This window comes from Lepidochelys olivacea (genome assembly GCF_965140295.1).
Source record: "Lepidochelys olivacea isolate rLepOli2 genome assembly, chromosome: 7".
NCBI classification, from domain to species: Eukaryota; Metazoa; Chordata; order Testudines; family Cheloniidae; genus Lepidochelys; species Lepidochelys olivacea.
In genome coordinates this window covers 32,183,506-32,200,777 of record NC_140417.1, presented here as the reverse complement: position 1 = coordinate 32,200,777, position 17,272 = coordinate 32,183,506, and the positions used below count along the sequence as shown (strand labels likewise).

At 43.6% G+C, this 17,272-nt stretch overlaps 1 protein-coding gene across 2 annotated transcripts; it reads left to right on the top strand.

The window, feature by feature from the left end:
- The first annotated feature begins 98 nt into the window (after window positions 1–98).
- On the top strand, window positions 99–16,784 carry SPDYC (speedy/RINGO cell cycle regulator family member C). Of its 2 annotated transcripts, none has more exons than XM_084633839.1 (7): window positions 99–151; window positions 7,520–7,776; window positions 8,575–8,633; window positions 12,990–13,075; window positions 14,458–14,629; window positions 15,467–15,773; window positions 16,473–16,784. In XM_084633839.1, exons 2-7 carry the CDS (start codon window positions 7,557–7,559, stop codon window positions 16,538–16,540), a joined length of 912 nt encoding a protein of 303 aa, XP_084489965.1. In that variant the 5' UTR covers window positions 99–151; window positions 7,520–7,556; the 3' UTR covers window positions 16,541–16,784. The 2 variants fall into 2 exon arrangements, with proteins under 2 accessions (XP_084489965.1, XP_084489964.1); XM_084633838.1 differs by lacking the exon at window positions 99–151 and adding an exon at window positions 2,951–2,989.
- The last annotated feature ends 488 nt before the right edge of the window (window positions 16,785–17,272 follow it).

Below are 17,272 nucleotides of genomic sequence, written 5' to 3'. Positions count from 1 at the left end.
GCCCCTGCTGATTGGTCTAGCGTCATGGGTCTCCTCTAATCAAAAAAATCCCCATTGCTGGCCAATGAGGAAGGAACAGTTGTTGCTAGGGGCGATGGGGCAGATTATAGAACAGACCTATGGTGGACTCTGCGTGTGTGAAATGAGTTGGGTATGTTCTCATCCCAGATTCCCCTCTCGTCACCTCCCCACCAGCTCTGCCCTGAGGGGAGAAGTGGGTCCCTCAGGTCTGGGGTGGGGGTGACGCTGTGGGACAATAGATAGGGCACAAGAGTGGGAGCTATATCTGCTGGGTTCTTTCCCAGTTCTAGGAGGGGAGTGAGATCTAGTGGGTTAGAGTGGGGTGGTGCTGGAAGTCAGGACTCTTGGGGTTCCATTTGTAGCTCTGGCACTGACTTGCTATGTGAGTGACCTTGGGCAAGTAAGCTCTGTGTACCTTAGTTTTTCCAGATGTAAAATAGGGATAAGGATACTATGAGATAATGCTGTGAGATCCTTGGATATCAGTGGTAAGTTTGACTGTAAAATTTCCTACACAAGTGAAAAATATGCTGCACCCCGTGCTATAGTACGTGCTATAGTCCTGAGAGCATTAAGAAGCGAAAGAGAGAGATCAGAGAGAATAAAGTATCCTCTCTATTCTGCATTTGTCACCTCCCTGCCACTATGGTAACAGATCTGACTCTGTCTTACTGTTCACTTGCATCAGAAAGTGAACACTTCTGTATCTGAGATGCTCAGTCTTTCCTGCAAGAAATCCTTCAGGGTGCAAATGTATTTAACTAAATTAAATGCAGTTCTGTGACTCTATTATTGAATAAAATTATTGCAAAACAAACAACCTTGTGCTTCATTTTATTTGCAAAAACAAAAGGAGTACTTGTGGCACCTTAGAGACTAACCAATTTATTTGAGCATAAGCATCCGATGAAGTGAGCTGTAGCTCACGAAAGCTTATGCTCAAATAAATTGGTTAGTCTCTAAGGTGCCACAAGTACTCCTTTTCTTTTTGCGAATACAGACTAACACGGCTGTTACTCTGAAACCTTTCATTTTATTTGTGAGTTAATTTAGTGCTCAAGAAAGTAAAGCATATGCCTAGCATTCTGGTGTGGGCAGTTGCTGGAAACATCCCTTATACTGTTAATTTCTCCTGATTTGCAATACCCTTCTAATCCCAGATTCACCACATAGCTCTGCCAAACCAATACTTCTCAAGATGGTTCAGCAGTACTGCTGTTCTAGTCTGGGGGTCTGTTTCTGCACTGCCCTTCACCTTTGGTAGTCATTTACACCAGTGCAAAGTGAGTTCAAAAGTGGGTGTGTAAAATTCCACTGTTCTAATTTGGTAGCAAATTATATCCACCACTCATGTAAATGTCTAAGTAGTGCTGGGCCCTTTGTTCTCACTACACACGGTTTTTCCAATACATCTCGATCTTATCCCACAGTACTGACTGATTTTCCAGTCCAGAGCTCCCTTGAGCTGACTGCCAAATATGCTTGCAATGCACACAAATAAGGCACCAAGGACCTTTTCGCTTGTGACCTAAACTAAAATTTGAACCCATGTGCATAGAATTGATAGCCAAGTACATTAACCTATTGTGTTTCAGGCCTTGCAAATGCCTTTCCATCAGGATATTTATTTATTAACTTATTATTATTATAGCACCTAGGAGCCCCAGTCATGGACCAGGACTGCGTTGTGCTACGCACCGTACAAACACAGAACAAAAAGATGATGCCTGCTCCAAATATCTTCCAATCGAAGTATAAGATATGAGACAACAGATTGATACAGACAGATGGGTAGTACAAGGAAACAATTAGACAATATTGGTCAGTATGATGGGCATTGTAATCTGAATTTTAAGGGCTAAGTAAAGTAAAATAGGATGGCAGATATGTGTGTAAAACTGGGCATCAGGTGTTCCTTTGCATGTGCAAAACTGAATGGCAGAAGTGTGTGTTAATCTGAAAGGGTGTGTGTGTATTTAAGACTGTCTGGAAGCCAGTTGTATGTGCTTTAAAATGGATGACAGGTAGGTATGTGTGTGTGTGTTAAAGTGGATGGCAGTTTTTTTCTGTTAAACTGTATGGCAGATTGGGGACTTTGACAAGCTGGCAGTTGTGCATGTATTAGACTAGACTATAGCTGTGCATGCCATGCAGGGATCTTGAGGCTTTGTAGCTCACACAACCATGTCTGATAATCTAGTCACGGCACTGCTCTTGATGTGTTGTGCTTCCTGAGCCCCAGTGAGACTTTGTTTTAGCTGTCACCCTCACCGCTGCAAAATAACAGGGACATTTGGACAAAGGATGGGAGGTCCAGGCTGGTATGTGACTTGCCACACACTAGGGTCACATGGTGAGCTGGGAATGTAACCTAGGAGTCCTGACTCTGTTGTGCTAAATGTGGGCTGATTTCACCATGCTCTGACATACAAGTTCCTATAGGAAGCTATATTGACAGGTGACTCTATAATAAATATCCCTTTAGACTTATTGGCTGGGAGTCTGAATAGCTCCCAGAAACCTCATCAGAATCCAATAAAACCCAGGAGTCCTGACTCCAAAGTGTGGGATGGGGGCAGCTTGACCTGATATACATGCTGCTATAGGAAGTTATGTTTGCAGGGGACCCTATAATAAATACATAATGAGAGTTGCTGTGTGGGCCTCAAATAGAGCCCCTGGAGCCCAGAGCCATGTGAAGTGGAATTTAGCCTACGCTCTCAGCAACACCCCTCCCCTCCCCCACGGCCCATTCCCCCGGGCTAATAGGGACTGAAGTCCCGCCTCTGACTTCCTGCTCTTTGATTGACAGGGGTCTGCGAGAGGCCGGTCTACCCATCGCTGATTGGCTAGGAGCTGGCAGGATTGAGCCTATAGAAGCCAACAGTGGGTAAGGGGGCGGGGTAAGGTTGATACCACCTCTGCGTGATCGCTGCGCGCGTGCGCGCTGCTTGGTTGCTCTGCTCAGGTGAGCGGGGGAGGCGGGAAAAGCAGTTGGTAGGGAGGAGCCACAACGGGAGGAGTAGCGGCTCCCTCCCTTTCCCTCACGCTCCCCCCTTGGCCCCCTAAGGGCAATGAGGGTGGGTAATAGGTATTAACCATTCCCCATATTAAAACTGTGGGGTAAATTGGAGGCTCCTTTGCCTGGAAAAGGGAATCTCTGTTCTTCCTCAAAATGGTGCCTTACATTTCCCGCCCCCGCTCCCCCGGGCATGAGCGAGGCACCAAGGTGTGTGTGGGAGGGTCACCCCAGATACTGAGGGCGTAGTATTGGCTCCATGCACCAATGTGGTAATAATGCATCACGTGGGGTGTCAGTGGTGACCCCAGAAATGTCCCTCCTACCACCCTCATGCCCTGCTGTAATGGGTAAGGCGGTGGTGTAAAAAGCCCTTTCATATTATTCCACTACACATACTGAGGGGGTAACAATGTACCTTTGTGTATGTATTTGGGCGTGTGTGTGTGAAAGATACCCAATCATTTCCCCTACCTGAGGGAAATAAGGCACCAATGCTCCCCCCACCCCCAAATACTCTTCTTATAGCTGCCATATAGACTAAGGGGATAGTGGGTAAAGCTGAAGGGTGAAATACAGCTGGCTTGGTTTGTGCAAACTGTTTCCTCCCCTTTTCTTATGAACCCTACATTTGCCTGAAAGGCTGATTTTTGGTGAATTAGATCTGCCCCATTTAATGTGGTGGCTTAGGCTCTCCACAAAGGTCCATGAGCCTAAACCTTTGTTTGATATTTGTAAGTGCCCAAAATGGTTGGGTTTCATCTGACTTTAGTCTAGCTCTTAAAAATAAACACAAAACAACCCCAGATGTGGAAATCTGAGGTGAAAATCTTTCTTGCCTTAAATTTGCCAATTGCTTTAGCCTGATGGGCTGAGTTATGTGGTCAAAGTTTGGTGACTTAAGTCCATGCAAAGCCCCAAACTTCCTTTAATTCCAAGAAGCCCAGGTGTTGGGTCAAAACTGCCATGTGGTATTGGCCCCAGGTCATTCCAAACTGGATACCGTGTTTGCTAAAACTGGCAATTGTGACCTCTACAGTCCATAGTTAATTTCAAAAATATGAAAATGGATCACTTTTGCTTCATTTGAGGTGTTGAAAAATTAAATGGGGCTGGGGGGAAAGGTTATATGTCTAAGTAGGTACTTAAAATGGCCAGGTAGGCTGTGGCTAGATAGCATGTCCGTTAGTTAAAGCAGAGGGCTTCTATTCTATTCCCAGCTCTGGAATGGAGTGTTGACTAGTGCTTAGAGCACAGAACTAGGCATTGGAATGCCCAGGTTCCATACCTTATTCTGAGTCTTGGAGCAAAGTTGCTTCACATCTCTGTGCCCCAGTTTTTTCTTCTCTGTAAAATTGGGATAGTGCATGCACTTGAAAAGGGCTATAGTATATAATGGCAACATGTACTGCTTGATTGTTTCAGAGTTGCAGGATCTGAATTCATAGTAGTAGAACTACCAAGTGATATCCTGCATGGAGGCATTTTGATCACTTAGAAATTATTTGGTATTCCAGCTGTGTATACACACACACACTCACTCACTCTATGCCTAAAAAAGGATGCAAGGATTAGACCCATCAAACTGTTTTAATAGTGTGTGCCCTGAAAGTGATTCTGGGAACTTCAAGGTTAATTAGTGGTATTCTTGGGATTGGTTTTACATTAAAGGTTAGGAGGATGCTTGTACAGATGAAAAGTAGGGTGGGGATAGGAGAGAAGAAGAAAACTAGTATGTTGGATTTGACACTCACTTTAGGAAGGGAAACCTTTTAAATGGGGGAATTCAATCTACATTTGAGACAAATTGCCTGTCTTCTGCCTCATGTCCCCAAAGAGAGAGAGAAATGATCTCTCTTACCCAATGTTGTATTAATTATCTAGACTGGTGGTAATTCACTAATTAAAATTCATTCTTGAAGAATATTACATACCATATGGGGTCAGCAGTCATAGAAGGTCTGTCTGGTAGAGTTGATTAGTCTTGCTGTTGAATAAGTATTTTCTCTCTATAAATGTTATTTCCATTGCCTCCTGTGAGGAATGGACTTTAAGAGGTTACAGAATACCTACATATTAATTTTTTGGTGAGATTGTTAAAAATATTATCGGAATGGTCAAATGGAGGCCAAAAAAATCCCTGTGGCTTGTGTAGGTGTAGGAAACAATTGTTTAGACTTCAGAACAAATTTTAAATCCTGTTTTCCAGTTTAATTTTATTTACCACTTGCTGGGAAGAGACCACTAAACTTAAACTACTTTCTTTTGGGGGGAAGTGGAGGTAGGGGGAAGGTGTTTAAGTTAGGAAACAGTTGGTGAAGTTGGCGGGGGAGGAGGGAAGGTTGGAAAAACAAGCTGAACAAAGATGTGGGGCCTGACAAGGTTATAGGGATGGAAAGCATGTGGAAATTAAACATGAGGTGATTTGAGATTCTCTCCACTCATAGTAGGTCTGACATACAGTAACTCCTCACTTAATGTCATCCCAGTTAACATTCTTTCATTATTAGTTTGCTGAGCTATTAGAGAACATACTCGTTTAAAGTTGTGCAACGTTCCGTTATAAGGTTGTTTGGCTTGCCCCCCTCCACCCGCCCACCTGGCGCTCCTGCCAAGGAGCGGGCACAGGGGCTTGCCCCATTCTGCCCGCCTGGTGTTCCTACCAGAGAGCGTGGTCAGTTACTGTAGTAATATTCCTTTCCCAAAATATAGTCTTGTATTACTTTCTAAAGTACTTAAATGTGGGTATTCTAGCTAAATGCATTCATAGACAGAAATATAGGACCAGGGCAAACACCTTAAAAGGAATGGGAAAACATCTCCTTTGTGAAAGTTTTTATATTATAATTTTTCTCACTGTCTATGGTAATCCTGACACCTGTATGTTAATTACTTTCTCTCTGTTCGGTGTGTAAATTAGTTATTGGGTTAGAAAATGGTATTGGAAATATCGGTTTGAGTTGGTGGGACCATAGTTCTGCAAATGGATTAAAAAGGAGGGGCGGAGTTTAGATCCTAATCTATAATAACAGATTTGACAATGTCTTAACACCTACTCTTCACCCTAAAACAAGTAACTGGCTGAGTGTGTGTTGTACAGGGAATTTTAAATGGGAATTCAGAGGTCTAAACTAGTATTTTGGAAGGCTTTAAGGCACTAATGATTGATGTGTCTTTAGCATGATTAATTACACAGTTCCATTTTCACCTATCTCTGCTGACTTTATCCTTTTAAATTTAACAGGTATTGTTGTATGGCTCCCTCCTTCCCCATCCCACATGCACAGTTAAATGGTTAAAGCTCTTATTTTTAAAAACAGTTAAATGTTTAGATTGGTAAATCTGTGCTCAAGTTTTGGCAAAAGGCTCTTTGCAAGTTCAGAGTATTGTAGGAGTGATTTAAAACATAGTTACAGGAGTTTTAAAACAAGTTAAGCTTTTCCTTTAGATTTATACAAGTCAGCACCATATATCTAATGAGTCACGGAGTTCCACACTGCATGGCAAAGGCAGGATATTCTGAATTAATAAACAGAGAATGTAAATTGATAGTCTTGTGCTGCAGCATTGGATGTATAATGAGCAGTAATTTTGAAAGGCTAGCAGAGGGACCATTATTCCCTTGGTTTGTCTGTATGTATTCAACTACTGACTTATTTTCATTTTGGAGGGATTTTTCTCCCCATTGCCCTTACATTCATTTATCTTGATTAAGTACGTTGTAAAGAAAAAAAATCTTTGATTTAAAAACTAAGGTCTCAATTTTTACAAGATCCTAATGATTGCAGGTGCTGAACTCGAGACACTTTAAATGGGCCTGATTTTTCAGAGAGTAGGTGCTCTGTGCTTTCTGAAAATCAGACCCCTTTAAGGTGTCTCGAGTACCCATAATCATTAGGATCTTGTGAAAACATAGACCTTAGGTTTTGCTTTTTTTTTTTTAAACCTAATTTGCTTTTCCTTTTTTTTCAAAATGTTTACTCAGCTTGGACAGCGAAACTGGATTGGTCAAGGTTTTTTTTGTTTTGTGTCGTCCCCCCCATCTAGTGCTGGTGGGCATGACAGCTTGACAATTGTGGAAACGCAAGTTATTGTTGTGTATCTAGAACAGGTGCAACATGGGCAGTAGCAGTGCGAACTGTCTCTCAGTGCTCTAACTGGGTGCCACCATGCCTTAAGCCTGCCTCTAAAGAAGAACGGTATTCAATCTATGTAACTCAAAGGCTGACTGCGCCAATGAAGGCGGCTGTCCAACTTCAATTGTTGTGATGGGTCTTAATCCACTTCCCAGTGGATAGTTATCTGTTTTACAAAACCAATAACTAATATCTCACAGGCCACCAAACAGCCATTATGTGATAACAGCTCTTGATTGCTACTGATTGAAGCTTGACTTGGAAATGGTAACCTTTACTGAAAGAGCTTCCTATTGAATTACCAATTCTGTTAATTCTACTTCTTAATCCCTTTCCACTGCAGAAAAGCCCCTGAGCCTCCACTAATACCAGTAAAAAAAATGAGGCATACTCAGAGTATTTCCCATGTACCTCCTGTGGTCACCACTGGGGTGAAGCCAGGGAACATGAGGCCGCATCACAACAGCACAAAGGGCATTGGAGCACTTAGCAGGATGCGAATCCCTGAGAGAGAGCATTCCATAGCAGTGCTGAAAAGCATGCAGCGACCTCCATTCCATCTACACCAAGAAGAGCAAGAAGCCTTCTTCAACCTACTGGGTAGGAGGCAAGACCAGTCATTCAAACTGTCCAGCATCTTGGGATATACAGTTTAGACAAAAGATGGTGTACAAAACTGTATTGTGTATTGGGAATGGGTTCCCAAGGCTGGATAAGACTGCAGTGACCCACTGACAGTAAACCCAAGTAGGGAATTGCAGGGAAGGGGTATTTTTAACTGTCTGTAACAAGATAAGCTTTGTATCCAAGATAAATTTTAAATGATCTGGAGGATTCAAGTTGATGATTTGACTGTTCAAGTTGGCAACTGCTTGAAAAGGGGAATGTTATCTGTGTTTAGCACACAGTATGGGGAGTAAGGAAATGTGGGTTTCTCAAGGAAAAAAAATTCTTTGACTTAATTCCCTTATCTCCACCTCTAAATGTTGGATGATACCACTGTTCTAAAGTGCTCTGAGAACCTTGAACAAAGTCTCATAAGTGCAAAATACTTAAAATTCCATTTTAGAAATGGAATAGTTTGATGGAAGTCTAGACTTTACCCACTCTGGGAGTATGGCACTGCTAGCTACAGCTATGTTTAAGCTGCTATATTTAGTAGAGTTCCAGCAATTTTCTTTGACCACAGGCTGTGAAAGTCTCTTGTCTGAGAACAGTGTTGGAACCATGTTCTAAATTCATGCTATAAACTACCTTAGCAGGTCACTCTAGAGAGATTCTTGCAAAGATTCCACCATTGCTAGAGTAGGAAACAGTACTCACATTCTGAAAGCAACAATCTTTGAACAATATGAAACAACTAAATACAGCTGCCTCCCTTTTTCTTCCCTTTACCAGAGGATGACTTGGTACAAGAGTTCTTGTCTATGGACATATGCTACAAAATTTCAGATAAGGTATGTCCCTCATGCTCCTACTTCCTTTCAACTTCCTTATAACAACCTTTCTAAATAGCAATGCACAGTAGTTTAATGACTCTAACTTTTTGACTCTTACGCAGTATCTTATTTCACTAGGAGGGTGGTGAAGCACTGGAATGGGGTTACCTAGGGAGGTGGTGGAGTCTCCATCCTTAGAGATTTTTAAGGCCCAGCTTGACAAAGCCTTGGCTGGGATGATTTAGTTGGTGTTGGTCCTGCTTTTGAGCAGGAGATTGGACTAGATGACCTCCTGAGGTCTCTTTCAACCCTAATATTCTATGATCTCTAACTTATAAATCAAACTTCAACACAAGGGCCAGGGCCTCATCACCACTGAAGACTGATATTTTTGCATTCATAACTCAAATGACTCCACCACTTTTCTTCAAACTTTCCATAAATCCCATTCTAGGCTGAGAGAAAGCATGAGGCTTTAGCCCTTGGGAAAACTGTAGGGAGTGGTAATGAATCATAGAATATCAGGGTTGGAAGGGACCTCAGGAGGTCATCTAGTCCAACCCCTGCTCAGAGCAGGACTGATCCCCAATTAAATCATCCCAGCCAGGGCTTTGTCAAGCCTGACCTTAAAAACTTCCAAGGAAGGAGATTCCACCACCTCCCTAGGTAACGCATACTAGTGTTTCACCACCCTCCTAGTGAAAAAGTTTTTCCTAATATCCAACCTAAATCTCCCCCACTGAAACTTGAGACCATTATTCCTTGTTCTGCCATCTGCTACCACTGAGAACAGTCTAGAGCCATCCTCTTTGGAACCCCCTTTCAGGTAGTTGAAAGCAGCTATCAAATCCCCCCTCATTCTTCTCTTCCATAGACTAAATATCCCCAGTTCCCTCAGCCTTTCCTCATAACTCATGTGTTCCATGTGCCCTCCGCTGGACCTCTTTCCAATTTTTCCACATCCTTCTTGTAGTATGGGGCCCAAAACTGGACACAGTACTCCACATGAGGCCTCACCGGTGTCGAATAGAGGGGAACGATCACATCCCTCGATCTGCTGGCAATGTCCCTACATATACATCCCAAAATGCCATTGGCCTTCTTTGCAACAAGGGCACACTGTTGACTCATATCCAGCTTCTCGTCCACTGTAACCCCTAGGTCCTTTTCTGCAAAACTGCTGCCGAGCCATTTGGTCCCTAGTCTGTAGCGGTGCATTGGATTCTTCCATCCTAAGTGCAGGACTCTGCGCTTGTCCTTGTTGAATCTCATCAGATTTCTTTTGGCCCAATCCTCCAATTTGTCTAGGTCCCTCTGTATCCTATCCCTACTCAGCAGTGTATCTACCTCTCCTCCCAGTTTAGCATCATCTGCAAACTTCCTGAGGGTGCAATCCACACCATCCTCCAGATCATTTATGAAGATATTGAGCAAAACCGGCCCCAGGACCGACCCTTGGGGCACTCCGCTTCATACCAGCTGCCAACTAGACATGGAGCCATTGATCACTTATAGTCCATTCATCCAGCCCATACTACTTTAACTTGCTGGCAAGAATACTGTGGGAGACAGTGTCAAAAGTTTTGCTAAAGTCAAGGAACAACACATCCACTGCTTTCCCTTCATCCACAGAACCAGTTATCTCGTCATAGAAGGTAATTAGATTAGTCAGGCATGACTTGCCCTTGGTGAATCCATGCTGACTGTTCCTGATCACTTTCCTCTCTAAGTGCTTCAGAATTGATTCCTTGAGGACCTTGCTCCATGATTTTTCCAGGGACTGAGGTGAGGCCGACTGGCCTGTAGTTCCCAGGATCCTCCTTCTTCCCTTTTTTAAAGATGAGCACTACGTTAGCCTTTTTCCAGTCGTCCGGGACTTCCCCCGATCACCATGAGTTTTCAAAGATAATGACCAATGGCTCTGCAATCACATCTGCCAACTCCTTTAGCACTCTCGGATGCAGTGCATCCAGCCCCATGGACTTGTGCACGTCCAGCTTTTCTAAATAGTCCCGAACCGCTTCTTTCTCCACAAAGGGCTGGTCACCTCCTCACCATGCTGTGCTGCCCAGTGCAGTAGTCTGGGAGCTGACCTTGCTCGTGAAGACAGAGGCAAAAAAAGCATTGAGTACATTACCTTTTTCCACATCCTCTGTCACTAGGTTGCCTCCCTCATTCAGTAAGGGGCCCACACTTTCCTTGACTTTCTTCTTGTTGCTAACATACCTGAAGAAACCCTTCTTGTTACTCTTAACATCTCTTGCTAGCTGCAACTCCAGGTGTGATTTGGCCTTCCTGATTTCACTCCTGCATGCCCGAGCAATATTTTTATACTCATCCCTAGTCATTTGTCCAATCTTCCACTTCTTGTAAGCTTCTTTTTTGTATTTAAGATCAGCAAGGATTTCACTGTTAAGCCAAGCTGGTCGCCTGCCATATTTACTATTTTTTCTACACATCGGGATGGTTTGTCCCTGTAACCTCAATAAGGATTCTTTATAATACAGCCAGCTCTCCTGGACTCCTTTCCCCCTCATGTTATTCTCCCAGGGGATCTTGCCCATCAGTTCCCTGAGGGAGTCAAAGTCTGCTTTTTTGAAGTCCAGGGTCCGTATTCTGCTGCTTTCTTTTCTTCCTTGTGTTAGGATCCTGAACTTGATCATCTCATGGTCACTGCCTCCCAGGTTCCCATCCACTTTTGCTTCCCCTACTAATTCTTCCCAGTTTGTGAGCAGCAGGTCAAGAAGAGCTCTGCCCCTAGTTGGTTCCTCCAGCACTTGCACCAGGAAATTGTCCCCTACATTTTCCAAAAACTTCCTGGATTGTCTGTGCACCGCTGTATTGCTCTCCCAGCAGATATCAGGGTGATTGAAGTCTCCCAATGAGAACCAGGGCCTGCGATCTAATAACTTCCGTGAGTTGCCGGAAGAAAGCCTCGTCCACCTCATCCCCCTGGTCTCGTAGTCTATAACAGACTCCCACCAGGACATCACTCTTGTTGCTCACACTTCCAAACTTAATCCAATCTAGGTTTTTCTGCAGTTTCATACTTGAGCTCTGAGCAGTCATACTGCTCTCTTACATACAATGCAACTCCCCCACCTTTTCTGCCCTGTCTGTCCTTCCTGAACAGCTTATATCCATCCATGACAGTACTCCAGTCATGTGAGTTATCCCACCAAGTCTCTGTTATTCCAGTCGCATCGTAATTTCTTGACTTTGCCAGGACTTCCAGTTCTCCCTGCTTGTTTCCCAGGCTTCATGCATTTGTGTATAGGCACTTGAGATAACCCGCTGATCGCCCCACTTTCTCAGTATGAGGCAGGAGCCCTCCCCTCTCACGCACTCCTGCTCGTGCTTCCTCCCGGTATCCCACTTACCTCAAGGCTTTGGTCTCCTTCCCCCAGTGAACCTAGTTTAAAGCCCTCCTCACTAGGTTAGCCAGTGTGCTTGCGAAGATGCTCTTCCCTCTCTTCGTTAGGTGGAGCCTGTCTCTGCCTAGCACTCCTCCTTCTTGGAACACCATCCCATGGTCCTAGAATCCAAAGCCTTCTCTTCAACACCACCTGCGTAGCCATTTGTTGACTTCCACGATTCGACGGTCTCTACCCAGGCCTTTTCCTTCCACAGGGAGGATGGATGAGCTTAGAACCAGTGCTTAATTTGTAATGAAAGAGGTGCTGGGGCTCAAGCAATTTTATTACATTCATAACTGATGCAGCAAGTCCAGAAGTGCTGGGGGTATGAACTGCCAAGCCTCAAGGTGCCGGGGCTCAGCCCTGGCACAAATTAAGCACTGCTTAGTACAGACACTCAGTCTGACTTCTTATAGCCATCACTCTGGTAAAGGACCTTTGGGATTCTATAGATGTTGCATTAAAATGAACGACAGTCCTAAGCTGTCATATGCTTTTTCCCATGCTGCCTGTCACGCTTGGGAGAAGCTCACTGTGAATGTCTGGAGAGCTAACTCTATCCACCTTCAAATTCCTCTGCCATGAAGCTTACAGGAAATTTTTTTTGCCAACAGTTAACTAACTGGTGTGCATAGACCACTGCTTATTGTGCTGACCAACACGGTCTCATTGTTTCCTTGTACGCCCCTGTCTGTATCCCTCCATCTCCTGTCTTGTACTTGGAAGTTTTGTTCTGTGTTTGCACAGGGACTAGAATAATGGGGTCTTGGTCCATGACTGAGGCTCCTAAGGGCTATGATAATACAAATAATTAGCAAGCCTCCACAAAAGTGCTTCCTTTCTTCACTCACTCCCCTTATGGCTCAATTTCTTTTGTTTTTAAACTTAAATACTAGATAGAACATATTTTGTTTCTTCTGATCCAGAACTGGGTCTATTAAAGGTAACTCTTGTTTAGTATCTTCTAGCCATGGCTCTGACTTACTTCAAACGTGCTGGCCTGCATATTAGTGAATACACACGGATGAACCTTTTCACTGCTCTGTAAGTACCTTGTGGCTCTTAATCTTGTGATCCCAGTCTGTAACAATCCCACCATATAAATAATGCATAGACAGCAGAATGGAGAAGACGAATTGGGTTACCTAGTCCATGCCACCAAATGGTTTGGCAGGAGGAATGGCTATTAGGAGTATAGTTTACTGTGGACCCAGACACTATTGCGCACACCAGTATCTGAAGAAGTTATACCCAACTTAAACCTCCCTGCACCTACCCCCCCGCCTCCCAAAAATTCCCCATGCCATACTGATCAGCCATAATTGTCCCCCAGATCGGAAAAGCACAATTTACTTGCAGTGTTTCCAGTTAGCTTAAGTAGATGATTTCAAAGGGTTTCCCTCTAACACTAATTTTAGACTTCATTATTGGGTAGAGGCTAGTAGATATTTTTTTTAACCTTCTGTTTCAAGAGGCTAATGATGATCCCACTGATTTGTGTTTTATCCTGATGAATTTTAATTACATGGGCTGGATGCAGGGATCCCGAAGTCATACTTATGTCTTTTTTCTCTCTATGGATAAGGAGCATTTTATTCTGTTTGTATAGTGCCTAGCACATTGGTGTCCAGGTCTATGACCGGGCTCCTACACATTTTATTATATATGAATGAGAGAGAGAATGTAAAAAATCCCCACCCCCGTCTTAACATAATTACTATTTCAGGAGTTGCAGAAATCTCCCATAGTGCTTGCAAGTGAATTCCACCTCCACCATGATCTAGTAGCAGGAGAGGCCTCTATGGGTTGCTCTTCAATCCCTCCTTCGTGTACTAAGGTTTTAGGTATGACACCTGCAGCTGAATATACTGCATGGGCACTTGAGGCCTGATTCTTACTCTAAAGCTCTTCTGCCTATGGACCCACTTGTAAGGATACTTTACTCTTTCAAAGTGGTGTAGAGCTACATTGGTGTGAATGAGCATTATTCCTGTTAAGGGCAAACACAGCATCAATCCAATCCCAAACTAATCACATCACCTTGCAAACTATACGTATCTAATAGAATCAGTATCTACTGTCATACGTATGTTGTGTGAGAACTCATTTACAACATAATCCACTTGTATTCTGTGCACCTATAGGAAAAACTCACGCGCTATTGTATGCACCTAAACACCATTGGCTTTCATTGCAAATGAGTGATTTGCAAAAGCCTCTTACGGTGGAGTTCTGTGGGTTTAGAATGCTCCCTCTTTTATACAATGTAATGCTGGAGTGTTTAGGCTTAACACTTGTTACGCTGAAAGCTAATATAACAATTCCAGGCTGTACCATACAACTTCCTAGGCTGAGTGCTTCTGAGAAGCACTGGTTAGAAGAATTTCTGTGGATATAGCCTGTTTTGCCCCATTTTCCTGATGCAGGTACTTGGCTAATGACATGGAGGAAGATGAAGAGGATTACAAGTATGAGATCTTTCCCTGGGCCCTTGGTGACAACTGGCGGCAGCTGTTCCCACAGTTCTTAAAACTGAGGGATGGCTTCTGGGCTAAAATGAACTACCGAGCAGTGGTCAGCCGGCGTTGTTGTGATGAGGTTAGCCATGGCAGACATATTTTTTACATGCTTGTAATACTGGGACTATGGCTAACACGTTAATAGTCACTAGAATCAATAGTTTATGCAAATCAGGCCTTAACCCTTTATAGGAACTGGAACTGACCATGGGAGGATAAGTGTCCCTGCTAGCACACTAGGAAGGTCAGGAATAGCGTAGTGGGTGCATCTGTCTAGCTATTTCTCAGACATTAAATAAAACCTCAGTCTCTAGGATTTTCAAACCACTCTTAGTACAGAATCCTACTTAAGTTTAAAGATTCTTGGATCAGCGATGGCTAGGATTCTACTGAACAGTCACAACCTTTATGTTCTACAAATGTTTTCCCCACCAACATTAATTAGTAGTTGCTATTCTAGCTTTAGTTATGATCAAAGCATTCTTACATCAATAAATCTGTCTGATAAATAAATCCATGTGGGGAATGTTCAGATGCTACACTGTAGTTCTTACTGTCTTTGAAGCCTTATACCAGGGGTGGCCAAACTTAGTGACCCTTTGAGTCTCATACAACAATCTTCTGAAGTTCAAGAGCTGGGATGCACCTGCTGGGGCTCAGGGTCCAAAGCTCCTCCACCCCCAGTCTGGTAGTTAGAGAATAGGGGAGTGGAGGAGCTTGACGAGCCACACTTTAACTGTACATGTGGCTCACAAGCCATGGTTTGGCCACCCCTGCACTATACACTAAAACGACTAGATATGACAAGATATATATAGCCTTAGTTTTAAATCTTACTGAATACAATTTTAAATGAATCCAGGAAGATTCAGTGGCGAGGAAAAAAAATTGGCTGGTCTATACTCTTCTGATCTAGATAATGTCAAAGGAGCCATCCCACTGGGCTTGGTCACGTGAACGACCCCTTCATCACAGTGGAGCACTGAGAAGCTACCTGAAGAATGAAAAGGACTCACTTCCCCGAGGACCTGGTGTTACACCTCCAAGCTGCCCCCTCTGCACTTGTGAGCTGACTGAAGAGGAAGGCAGCCCAGAAGATGCTCCAAGTGCCAGTATTACTTCTGATGGTGACCTATTGCCATTCACTAACAAGTGGTCCCAGAACTTTATTATCTTCCCTCATAAAATAATGCTGGATCCAGTGGCAACATATAGCCTGCAGAGTAAGTAGGGACAAGTCCCTCTCCCGGGCTCCAGCCCTGTTATCTGATTTGGAAAGAATGCGCACACTTTTTTAGAGAAATAGGGTTCCTAAGTGCCCAGTTTCCATATTCATAACTAGTGGTGAGATGAATTGATGGGAATCACTTTCTATTCTAGGGATAAGCAAGTTACTGTACTTGAGTTAATTTAAACCCCATGTTGAAGAACTAGCCCTCTAGGCTAAGTGTAATGGTTTCTTTCAGGAAACTGGAAACAATCCCTCTCGCATGGCAAAGAAAGGGGCCAGTTTTACTCCTCAGACTTGCCTGCTATTGGGAGCCCTTTAGATTTTAACCTTTTCAGGGCCACCCACATACATCTGTAAACCATAAATGGAAAATTAAGCATGGATTGTGCTGCCTCCAGAGTCAATGCTGCATTTCTCTGGGCAGAATTCAGCAAAGAGGTGGGGTGTGACTTTTAGATGACACTCCAGAAGTACTGACTCTGGGTATCCCTCTAGTAGTTCTGCTTCTGGGAGTCTGTCCTTGGCACCAAGATGCTGTCTGCTGTTTTATTGGAATCCAAGAGCCAGTGTGGTCTCCAACCACTGACTTAATGTTTAGTGGCTATAATTGTGTATTTCCCAGTAAGGTGTATAGGTACTTGATTTGCAAGTGTGGTTATATGTTAAGCCTCTTGGGTTTCTTGGTCTGCAGTCCTGCAGGAGCCAGGAGTCACTATGGAGCCTGATGGAACCGGCATGGATTGGCGATCTGTGGGATGACTGACTATTCCAGGACCAAGATGTCTCCTCCCAAGGAACTGCAAGTGGCACTGGACTTGTTCTCATTCTGCTGTTCACAGAACTATGTTTTCCCCACGCACTTTATGAATATATTCTGGTTGTGAACAGGAAGACAGGGCAGTACTTATGTATTTAAAAAAATTGCTTGCTGATGCAGCTATTCAAATGTGCCTTATTTAATGTGCAAATGCCAATGTAATAGGTGGACAGGCTCTTAATAAAAATGTCCAGGAAAAAAAGTTTATTTTCTGTTCATAGAGAATCCTGGTGAATGTAACAATTATCAGGGCAACAAAACTTGATATTGAGTGAGTATAGCAGTGACCTATGGTGTCATGGTTGTACTTGTTTAAGGCTTGGGATGAACACAGGTGTGGAGGAGGGATTCCTGGAGAAGAAAATCAGAGTTTTTACATTGCTGGTAGGTCTGTTTGAGCAGAGCATCTGAATCTTTCAGGTCTCAAAGGGAACTCAATGGCAGTAATATCCACTTGCACCAAAAAGGCTTTATTGGGGGGGAGGGAAGAATGTAATCAATACTGGGCTTCTGTTTTAAGAGCAACTAGTACTGGCTGCTAACACACAACACACTTTTCTAACCTAGAATAATTGCACAATGTTAGGAGTGTTGGTCACATTATCTTGATCTACTGGGAATGACCACAAGGGTTAACAAATACAACACAAGCCATTTCTGTCACGGCCGTGGTG

Excerpts from the sequence above, each read along its gene's own strand:
- SPDYC (XM_084633839.1), top strand. The coding sequence starts at position 7,557 with ATGAGGCATACTCAGAGTATTTCCCATGTACCTCCTGTGGTCACCACT. Across the intron at positions 7,777-8,574 it reads AGCCTTCTTCAACCTACTGG|AGGATGACTTGGTACAAGAG; the intron begins GTAGGAGGCAAG and ends TCCCTTTACCAG. Across the intron at positions 13,076-14,457 it reads ATGAACCTTTTCACTGCTCT|GTACTTGGCTAATGACATGG; the intron begins GTAAGTACCTTG and ends TTCCTGATGCAG.